This window comes from Petaurus breviceps, unplaced genomic scaffold (assembly GCF_028583685.1).
Source record: "Petaurus breviceps papuanus isolate PSGF00001 unplaced genomic scaffold, PetGlider_PUasm1.0 185, whole genome shotgun sequence".
Lineage (NCBI taxonomy): Eukaryota > Metazoa > Chordata > Mammalia > Diprotodontia > Petauridae > Petaurus > Petaurus breviceps.
In genome coordinates this window covers 38587609-38598327 of record NW_027185797.1, presented here as the reverse complement: position 1 = coordinate 38598327, position 10719 = coordinate 38587609, and the positions used below count along the sequence as shown (strand labels likewise).

Sequence of the window (10719 nt, the reverse complement as noted above, 5' to 3'; positions counted from 1 at the left end):
GCATTGTTTTCATTTCCCTTCCCAATTTTTCCTCCACTTCTCTTATCTGCTTCTTAAGGTCCTCTGTGACCTGTAACCAGCTCGTATTTTCCTTTGAAGCTTTTGGTGCAGGAGTTCTGACTTCACTGTCTTCCTCCTGTTCCATGCTTTGCTCCTTTTTTTCCCCAAAATAGGAGTCTAATGTTGGAATCTTCTGTCTGCTTTGTTTCCTTTGCCTGGTCATGTCACCCCTCAGTCACTTGACCCCTGGGCTTTTTGCCACAGTAGGACTCTGCCACCAGACAGGGGAGTTTTCGTCCCAAATGCTGGGGTTTTCTCAGCTGCCAGAGGTATTAGATGGGTGCCCTCTCTGAGGTCTCCACACACTCTGGCAAGCTGGACACACACCCCAGAACCTCCACCCTAGACTGTAATCCAGATCCAAGCAGGTTAAAGCAAGAGCAATTACCCCTCAGACTGGTGCTTGGTCCCCCTACACTCTGCGGGCCAAGAGCTGAAGCTGCCACGTGGCGCTGGCTGGCTGTGCTGGGCAGCTCAGTGGCTTCTTGCCCTGGGGGCAAAAGCCAAGCACTCCCACTTACTGGGTCCCAAAGTCCAGACTGCACTGAACTCTCACTTTGTCCTTCACATCTATGTGTTGATAATTCTGGAAATGGCCACAGATGCTGCTGATCTGGAGTCCCTGTGGCTGGTCAGGCCTGCCCTGGGGCTAAAGCCTTGGCTGCATGGGGCTGGGCTCAGCTCCCAGAGCACTGCACTGGAAGATTCCTGCTGGCCTGCTGGGCTGTCCTCAGCAGGAGGTTAGCTTCTCTGTGTCATTTTAAGGGTGCTGCAGCTCCAAAGTTTGTTTAGAGTCCCCTTTTTACATGGATTGGGGAAGGTGGAAGCCGGAGCAGCGGGGAGGTCCTGCTTCTACTCTGCCATCTTGGCTCTGCCCCCTTTTTAAAAATTTTTTAAACATTTTTATTTAAAGTTTTGAGTTTCAAATTCTATCTCTCCCTCCCTGAGACAGTTAGCAATCAGATACAGGTTTTACATGTGCAATCATTTAAAACATTTTCATATTAGTCATTTTGTACAAGAAGACGCAAAATAAAAAAAAATGAAAGTAAAAACTAGCATGCTTCAGTCTATATTCAAACAATATCAGTTCTTTATCTGGAGGTCAATAGTATGCTTCATCGTGCATCTTTGGGATTGTCTTTGATCATTGTATTGCTGAGAATAGCTAAGTCATTCACAGCTTTTCATCAAACGATATTGCTGTTACTGTATAACATTCTCCTGGTTTACTGCGTGTATAATGGACTGTGTACAATGTTCTCTGTGTTCACTACACTTTAGCTCATGTAAGTCTTTCCAGATTTTTCTAAAACCATCCAATTTTTCATTTCTTATAGCATAACAATATTCCATCATAATCATATATTGCAGCTTTTTTATCTATCCCCCCAACTGAATTCTAATTCTTTGCCACCACAAAAAGAGCTGCTATAATATTTTTGTACAGATAGGTACTTTTTTCTTTTTTTTTCTTTTTTGAATGTCTTTGGGATATAGACCTAGCAGTGGTATTACTGGATCAAAGAGTATGCACAGTTTTATAGCCCTTTGGGCATAGTTCCAAATTGCTCTCCAGAATGATTGGATCAGTTCACAACTCCACCAGCAATGCATTAATGACCAAGTTTTTCCACATTCTCTCCAATATCCAACATTTTTGGTCATATTAGTCAATCTAGATAATTATCCAAACACCTCAGAGTTGCCTTATTTTATATTTCTCTAATCAGTAGTTATTTAGAGCATTTTTTCATATGACTATAGATAACTTTGATTTCTTCATCTGAAAATTACCTATTCATATCCTTTGACCATATAACAATTGGGGAATGACTTGTATTCTTATAAATTTGACTCAGTTCTCTATATATTTGGAAAATGAACTCTTTATCAGAGATACTTGTTGCAAAAAAAAATTTCCTCACTTTTCTTCTTTCCTTATAATTCTGGTTGCATTGGTTTTGTTTGTGCAAAAACTTTTAACTTTTATATAATCAAAATATCTATTTTATATTTTGTAATGCTTTCTATATCTTCTTTGGTCCTTGTTCCTTCCTTCTCTATAAATCTGACAGATAAACTGTCCCATGTTCTCTAAATTTGCTTATGATATCACCCTTTGTGTGTAAATCATGTACCCATCTTGACCTTATCTTGATATATAGTGTAAAATCTTGGTCTATACCTAGTTTCTGCCTTACTGTTTTCCAGTTTTCCCAGTAATTTTGTCAAATTTTTGTTCCCAAAACTTAGATCTTTGGGTTTATCACATATTAAATTACTATGGTCATTTACTACAATATAATTTGTACCTAATGCAGTGCCAGTGCAATATTTACATTGCCTATGATCACAAAAACACTATGACTATAAGTATTACATGACATTCAATAGCAAAATATACCAAACTCTCCATATAAAGAACATAACTGGGGGTAGCCAGGTGGCGCAGTGAGTAAGAGCACCGGCCCCGGAGTCAGGCGACCTGGGATCAGTTCCAGCCTTAGATACTTAGCACCCACACAAAATGACTGGCTGTGTAACTTTGAGCAAGTTACTTAACCCCAATTGCTTAAGAAAAAAAAAAGAACAGAACTGAAGCATTTATTTAGACACCAGAAAACCGAAGCCCAAAACCAATAAGCTGCTTCCATCATAGCAGCAAAGAAGTTAATAAGCCATAACAACACAGAGAGCCACAGCATCCTTCAGCCTTCCCAGAAACCAATACAAGATCAATATTTACTCACAAACCTCTCTCTCTCCTTGCCTGAGCTCCTCTCTCTACCACTGTCTCTCTGGCTCTGGCTACCAGCTTCCTGTGGGCTCTGCTTCCCTTCAGTAAATTCCCTCCATTATAGGTTCCATGTGATTACATCCAGGCTATTAGGAGGCAGAGTTTACTTTCAAAGCAAGTGAGGTTTTCAAACACTCCCCCCCCCAGGGAAGATCTTCAAATTCCCATTTCCATTTCACTAATCTATTCCACTGATCCACTGCTTCTATTTCTTAGACAGTACCAGAGTACTTTGATAATTACTGCTTTATAATACAATTTTAAATCTGGTTCAGCTAGACCACTTTCTTTTGCATTTTTTTCCATTGATTTCCTTGCAGTCTTTGAACTTTTGTTCTTCCAGATGAATTTTGTCATTTTTTTAGCTCTATAAAATAATTTTTTGATAGTTTAACTGGCATGGCTCTGAATAAATAGATTAATTTAGGTAGAATTGTCATTTTCATTATAACTCAGCCTATTCATGAGCAATTTATATTTTTCCAATTGTTTAGATCTGATTTTATTTGTGTGAAAAGTATTTTATAGCTGTGTTCATATAGTTCTTCAATTTGTCTTGGTAGATAGACTCCTGAGTACTTTAAAATGTCTACAGTTATTTTAAATAGAATTTCTCTTTCTATCTCTTACTGCTAGACTTTGTTGGTAATATATAGAAATGCTATGGACTTATATAGACTTATTATGTATCCTGCAATTTTGCTAAAGTTGTCAATAATTTCAAGTACCTTTTTAGTTAATTCTTCAAGATTTTCTAAGCATGACATCATATGATCTGCAAAGAGTGATAATTTTATTTCCTCATTGTTTATTCTAATTCCTTTAGTTTCTTTTTCTTCTCTTATTGCTATAGCTAACATTTCTAGTACAATATTAAATAATAGAGGCAATAATGGGCATCCTTGCTTCTACCCTGGGAAGGCTTCTAGCTTGCTGCTGGTTTTAGATAAATATTACTTATCATTTTAAGGTAATCTCCTTTTTTCCTATGGTTTCTACTGTTTTTAGTAGGTGCTGTATTTTGTCAGAGGCTTTTTCTGCATCTACTGAGACAATAATATAACTTTCGTTGGTTTTGTTATTGCTATGGTCAATTATGCTAACAGTTTTCCTAATATTGAACCAGCCCTGCATTACTGGTATAAATCCCACTTGGTCATAGTGTATGATCCTTATGATATATTGCTGTAATCTCCTTGCTAGCCTTTTATTTAAAATTTTTGCATCAATATTCATTAGTGAAATTGGCCTATAGTTTTCTTTTTTTTTTTTTTTGCCTTTTTGGAGGGCAATTGGGGTTAAGTAACTTGCCCAAGGTTACACGGCTAGTTGTGTGTGTGTGCGCGTGTATGTGTGTGTGTGTGTGTGTGTGTGTGTTAAGTGTCTGAGGCCAGAACCAAACTTGGGTCTTCCTGACTCTGAGGCCGGCATTTTACTCACCGCACCACCTAGCTGCCCCAGCCTATAGACAGGGTTTGGCACTAATAGGTCATTGATAAAATTCTCTGCCTCTAAATCATTATTCTTTTAACTAAGACTAGGGAAGGAGAGAGGATTGGGGGAAAGGAGGAAAAAGCATGGGGGGAGAAGAAGGGCTAGGCAGGAAGAAGGTTGGGTTAAAGTCAAGGGGGTGAAAGTGTCAGCCTGTGAAACTTCCCCCCTGCGCCCCACTCCCTGCCCCAGACTGTCTTCATAGGCGATTGACACATTCTGAGCTGAGGCAAGTCTGGGGCAGAGATGTCCTCACCTGATGGGGAAACTAAGGACTAGGGACCCTGCTAGATTCCTCTGAGGGGGCAGGGTCTAGGGGATCAGATGTCCTGAGTCCCCGGGCTGTGGCTGGGTACCTGAGTCTCTGAGTAGTGTGGGGGCTGGGGAAAAAATTTCCCTAAGGAACCAGAACCTCTCCTGCTGACCTGCTACCCTGGCACACCTTTCCTTTGACCCCAATGGTTAAGTAATAATGGGTTTTCTTTCCCCAATCTGAGGCGGATGTTTGCTCAGCAGGGGGACATAAGAAGGGAAGCTGGATGACTTGGAAGGTGACAGAAAGGGCCTTCAGCTCCCATCCAGACCAAGGCTCCAAGACCATGGGATCCCAGCTGATGTTCTGGCTCCTTGGTGCAGCCCTCATGCTTCCTTGTATGTTGTGGGGGTGACTGGTCTCCTGGGTCCTCTGGCAAGGACCAGGAGTCCAAACTGCAAGATCTTGGGAGGGGGAGGGGGGATGGATTCTGGAGATTGGGGTCATCATTGTTGTGGGGGTAAGTGGAGGAGGGATAGACCTTGTGTATCCAAAAGTTAGAATTGTAGATCCAGGCACGTGGGTTGGTTTGTGTGGCAGGCAAGACCTGGTGAATGGGGACTCCTCCGTTCCTGATAGGATGGAGGCTGGGAATTTCAATGTCTCCATCCTTCAGGGAGAGGGGGGAGGGATGCAGGAGCAGGAGCTTGGATCCCTGGAGAGTGGAGAGGACCCTCAGAATCTGCTGTCAGGGTGTCTGAGAAGGGGAGGTTTTGGGTGACACCTTGGAAGCTGGCACCTTGGAAGGACCCCTGAACCTTCAGCCAGGGGAGCTCTTTGAATCCCGGGTGTCTCTCACTTATGACATGGTCCTGAGCCAATCGCTTCATTTCCGTGGGCCTCAGTTTCCACAACTGTAAAATGGCACCCTTCCAGCTCCAGATTTGAGGGTGCTCCTGGACCTGAGGGGTTGAGGTCACTAGAAAGAAGAAGCACAGCATCTAATGTCACCTGTTCTTTCCCCAGGGACCAAGGCCCTGATCTGTAACAAGGGCCACCTGATCTATGACAATGACAGGTCAGCTTTCCCCATCTCATGGACTACCAGTCAGAATGAGACCTGTCAGCCAGGGGAAGGATGTCAGGAGACCCTTATCATTCTGGAGTCAGGTAGGGAACTCTAAGATACGGAAAAGGCTCTGGGGCCCTCTGCCACTTCTGCAGCCCATCCCCCACCATCCCAGGGGCTCTGGTGTCCTAGGCCCCCAGTTGGTGGACCTCAGGTACCCAGGCTCAGTCTCCCCCCACCCCCTTCCCCCTGCAGGGAACAGAGTCTGTGCAGTTTTCAGTATTGGGTGTACGAGAGCCCAAGCCCATGAATCCATTGTCAGCCAGCACAGAGGCCCTCCTGGAGTGACCATTGCATCCTTCACCAAAGTCTGCTACTCAGAGTTATGCAATGATCTCCACACCACTCTCCCCTTGTGGACTATGGAACCCACAGGTACCCTTGGCAGAAGGAGGGAGCGAAGAGGGCTGAGGATCATAGGGTCAAGGGATGGAGAGGGGAGGAAGAGGGAAAAGGAGGAGAGGAAACATACAGAGGTGAGAACAGGAGAGGGGAGATTGAGAGAAAAATGGGAGGAAGGACTTCAGTCCTCCGGGAAATACAGGAACAAGAGGTGGGTGGAGCAGACTGATAGAAGCAGGGGGAGAAGAGGGAGAGTGGAGATGGTGAAAGACAATGGGAAGGATGAAGAAAGACCAAGAGAACAGAGAGAGGAAGGAACAAGGGGTCTGATCCAAGCTCAGGGACCTAGGCTTCCCCTGCCCCCCCCAGCCCCACCCTCCACCCTCTTTCCCTCCTCAGATGCCCCAGCAGAAGGGGGCTTGCGGTGCCCGGTCTGTGTGTCTTCTTACACCTGCCCTTCTGACGCTCCCCTGGTCACCTGCCCCTTAGGCACAGCTCACTGTTACAGTGGAACCATCCAGCTCTTTGGAGGTGAGGACCACAGGCCTGAGTGCCTCATGGTGGTGGGGACTGAGAGCTTGGCCTCCTGAGTCTGGGCTGCAGTCCAGAATGCTGGTGATCTTGGCTGGGGCTGGGTTCAGGAGTAAGAGTTGTCTCCCTTAGGGACCCCTGCATCTCAAGCCGGTGGGTCCGTCTCTCTCACCCCATTCTGTCTCTCTCTACAGGGGGGATCTCACTTCCTCTGAGGGTTCAGGGCTGTGTTCCCCATGATGGTTGCCAGCTGCTCAATGGGACAAAGATGATTGGACCCATTTCTCTGACTGAGAGCTGTGAGAGTGAAGGGAGCCAGGGTGAGTCAGGAGACCCCTCAGACCCTTGTTAGCCTAGAGTCATTCTCTTATAAAGCCTGAACTGCCTTGACCCTGGACTTCCACTTGATCCCCATGCCCATCCCCAAATCTGACCCACCCAATATATCCCCAACTTCTCTGCAAGGCTGACATGCCCATGATGTCCCCTTCTAATCAATCAATGAGCATTAATTAAATATCTCCTAAGTGTCAGACACAGTGGTAGGCACTAGGGTTACGAAAACAAAAAAGAAACTGTCCTTGCCCTCAGGAAGATGATACTCTATCAGAAAACTCAAGCATGCACATCCACATACATGGCAGGTATGGACATAGATACAGACACAAAATAGACTTGTTATATTGGGAGAGGGGGACCAGCAGAAGGCCCTCTCCCAAGGATTTCTCCTCCCAGCCCTCTCCGGGCCCTGGATAGCCAGTCAGCACTGACTCTCTGGAGGAGCATGGGTTCCCGAAGGATCACAGCAGTGGGGTGGAGGGGAGATCTGGAGGGGAGATGAATCCCCAGTTAGATCACTTCCTGCCACCTGGTGCCAGAGTCTATCTGTACAGGCAGAGTGTAAGAGGGTCCTAACCATCCAGTCGAGGTGATAGGGAGGGTTGGCTGGTGGCCTGGAAACTTGGGACCTGGAGGGGCTAAGACACACGGGTCCCCTGATTCCAGCTGTTTTTCCCCAAGACACCAGAGCCCTGGTCTGCTTCAAGGGGCACCTAATTGAAGTAAGGGACAAATCAGATTTCCCCATCTCGTGGAATGGCAACATAAGAGAGACCTGTGAGCCAGGGGAAGGCTGTCAAGACACTCTGATTCTCCTGGAATCTGGTAAGGTGGAGAGGGGGCTCTGAGACTCTCCAATGCCTCCTCCACCCTTCCCTTTCACCAACCCAGGCATCCCAGGCTCCCAGCTCTCAACTCAGGCAGAAAGGCACCCACTGTCCCCATCCATCTCACCATTTGACCAAAAGGGACACAATTATAGGCCTTCTACAGTCCCCACTGCAGGGCTAAGGCTGATCTCCCATCCCTGCAGGGGACCGAGTGGCCACAGTGATCAGTAAAGGCTGCCAGAGAGGCCGCACGCAGGAACCAATCAGCACCTGGCATGGAAGGCCCCCAGGGGTGACTATCACCTCCTATACCCACGTCTGTCACTCAGACCTCTGCAACAACCTCAGCTCCAGCATCCCCCTGTGGCACTCCCAACCACCCACAGGTAACCTGGGCCAGGGCGAAGGAGGGAGGGAGGGGAGGAGGAAATGGGTCAGAGGGACAAAGAAAGAGGGGCAAGATGGCAGCAGGAGCTAAAGGTCCTAAGGTCCCTTCCAGTCTGGACATTCTGTGTTCTAAGGCCCTCCCAGCCTTGACATTCCCTGTTGTAAGGCCCCTCCCAGCTCTGACATTCTGTATTTTAAAGGCCCTCCCAGCCCTGACAGCCCCTGTTCTACAGCATTCCAAGTGCTTCCCATTCATTCTACAGCATTACTCAATCCTCACAACCACAAGCCAAGCAACAAAGGTTTTTACTCCCATCTTAGAGCTGCTGTTGCTCAGAGAGGACAAGGAGTCACACAGATTAGTCTAGAACAGAGTCAAGATGAGGAATTCAATCCTGGGCTCTTTCCATCACAACCACCATGAGCATGAGGGGACCCAGAGAGGTGCAGAGACAGAGGGGGCAGAGGGGAAAATGGAGGGCCTCTGATCCCCCAACAAGCCCCTGACCCTCTTCCTCCCCAAGCAGCTGCCCCTTCCCCTGATGGTCTCCAGTGTCCAGCTTGTGTGGCCTTGGGATCCTCCTGTTCAAACACTTCTCTTTCCCTTTGCCCAAGTGGCACCTCCCATTGTTACAAGGGACAGTTCCAGCTCAGTGGAGGTGAGAGCCACACCTACTTCCTTTTGAAGCTGGGGCTGGGGGATTGGAACACCTGGGACCCTGAAAGAACTGGGGTCAGGGAATTAGGGGGGCTGGGGGATTCGGCTGTAGGTTGTCAAATCAGGAAGCCTCAGTCTGCCCGGGGGGGGAGTGGTAACTGGGGGATCTAGACTCCTAGGTCCTGGGGGGGGTGGTAACTGGGGTCCCCAGTTTTACAGTGACAGTTCTTTCTGTGACTCTGGGAACAGGAAGGTTTACAGTTGACTTTGGAGTTCAGGGCTGTGCTCCCAAAGCTGTCACAGGCTGCCATCTGCTTGGAAACACGAAGGCTTTTGGGCCCATTGCTGTGAATGAGGTCTGCCAAGAAGACTCCCAGGACCAGAGCTCCTCGAAGAGAGTTACTGCCAAACCTCATAACAGGGTTTCTGCCACCACAGCCCAGGCCTGGGGAATGGCAGCTGGACTGCTCCTGGCCCTCTGGGGCTGCCTCCCATCACTCTGAGGGCCTCTGGCCCTTCTGACCCATTAAGATCTTGAGAGTCCCCTGACCCATTTTGTTATGAGAATGACCCTGAACACAAATGGCTCCTCACTCCCAATTATCTCCCCTTCCATTGCCCCCCACACCGATTCTGGAAGGGGCTTGGCAGGAAGCATGTGGAAGGATTCACTGAGACTGGAAAATACAATCCTCTCTGCCCAACTGGAGCCTCAGTTTGTCTATGGTGTGATGGGGGAGGGGAAACCAAACCCCATCCCCCTCCCTCCTCTTCTTCCCCCACCCGCAGCCACTGCTTTGGTTCTAGCTCAGCTCCTGACAGACCAGTGACCTCTCCTCATAGAGTGGCCCCAGCTTAGTGGACAGAGCTGGGAGATCTGGGGCCAAGCCGACCTCTGACCCAAGACTTCATCTTGGCCCCTAATGCTGAGCTGCATTCATTTATAGGATTGGAGCCATTAAACTGAACCCCACAGGTTTCAGATGAGGAAACTGAGGCCCAGGAAAGTTAGGGGATGTTCCAAGCTCTCACTGGTACTCTGCTTCACAAGTGTATTTGAGCCCAGCTCCTTTGACCTGAGGGTCAGGAATTGTTCCCCTGCAGAGGAAATTTCTTCATGGAGAATTTCCCATCACAGTTAAAAAACCAGATGGCCCAATGAGCTAACTGTCCCCTTCTCTAGAGAACACCCAACTGCCAGAAGTGGTTTATCCAGGACCTCATCCCTCAATGGCCTCATCCTCACAGTGACTCCCCCCATCTCTCGAAAGTGGTCTCATCCTCTCAGAGATACCACCCCCCCTTCTCAGTGGACTCATTCTCGAAGCGACTCCCCCCTCTTTCCTCAGTGGTCTTAGCCTCACAGTGACCCCCCATTTCTCTTCAGTGGTCTGAGGCTCTACTCTCCATGAAGAACCTCCCCCCCCACTTCCCACTCGGAGCCTCAAGACCGTCATCCCCCATAGTAGAGGCTAGAAAAGAAAGTTGCGGATAACCTCGGTACCTGACATCTCTGGGCACGCACGGGTGCCAGGTGCTGGGGGTACAGAGGAAAGTCATTCCGTGCCTGCCCTCAGGGAGCTTGCGCTCCACTGGGGGATAGCACAGGGGTCGCCCTCCGTTACGCTTCGGGAAGCCCTTGGCCCCTGCTGCCTCTTGGGAAAAGATCGCTATTTGGAGAAGCGGAGGAGGAGAAAGTATCGCAGGCAGGGGACGATTCAGATGAACGCGAAAGCGCAGACCCGCAAGGCCAAGGTCGGGGTCAGGGCCTCCCCGCCCCGCTGCAGGCTGGCGCCTTCTCTGCCAGCTCAGCTCCTGAGCGGGCCCCTCCTAGAGCGCCCAGCGGGAACCGTGGTCTGGGTCCTGAGCCCAGGTCTGTGCGATTAGAGGCCGGCTCTC

The 10719-nt window shown here is 48.3% G+C and overlaps 2 protein-coding genes across 2 annotated transcripts in view; both read left to right on the top strand.

Annotated features, from left to right (window-relative positions):
* Window positions 1–10719, top strand: part of LOC138161883 (serine/threonine-protein phosphatase 2A 65 kDa regulatory subunit A alpha isoform) — a 454863-nt gene that overhangs the window by 133722 nt on the left and 310422 nt on the right. The gene's annotated exons all lie outside the window — the stretch shown is intronic.
* CD177 (CD177 molecule) lies at window positions 4884–9507 on the top strand. Its single transcript, XM_069088226.1, has 9 exons — window positions 4884–5002; window positions 5631–5774; window positions 5929–6108; window positions 6475–6606; window positions 6801–6926; window positions 7627–7770; window positions 7979–8251; window positions 8663–8821; window positions 9070–9507. The coding sequence occupies exons 1-9, from the start codon at window positions 4891–4893 to the stop codon at window positions 9321–9323; spliced, it is 1524 nt and encodes a 507-aa protein (XP_068944327.1). The 5' UTR covers window positions 4884–4890; the 3' UTR covers window positions 9324–9507.

What these genes read in the sequence shown, in the direction of transcription:
- CD177 (XM_069088226.1), top strand. Translation starts at nt 4,891, where the DNA reads ATGACTTGGAAGGTGACAGAAAGGGCCTTCAGCTCCCATCCAGACCAA. An exon ending in GTGGACTATGGAACCCACAG is followed by an intron (nt 6,109 to 6,474) that starts GTACCCTTGGCA and finishes TTCCCTCCTCAG; the next exon opens with ATGCCCCAGCAGAAGGGGGC. An exon ending in GCAAGATGGCAGCAGGAGCT is followed by an intron (nt 8,252 to 8,662) that starts AAAGGTCCTAAG and finishes TCCCCCAACAAG; the next exon opens with CCCCTGACCCTCTTCCTCCC.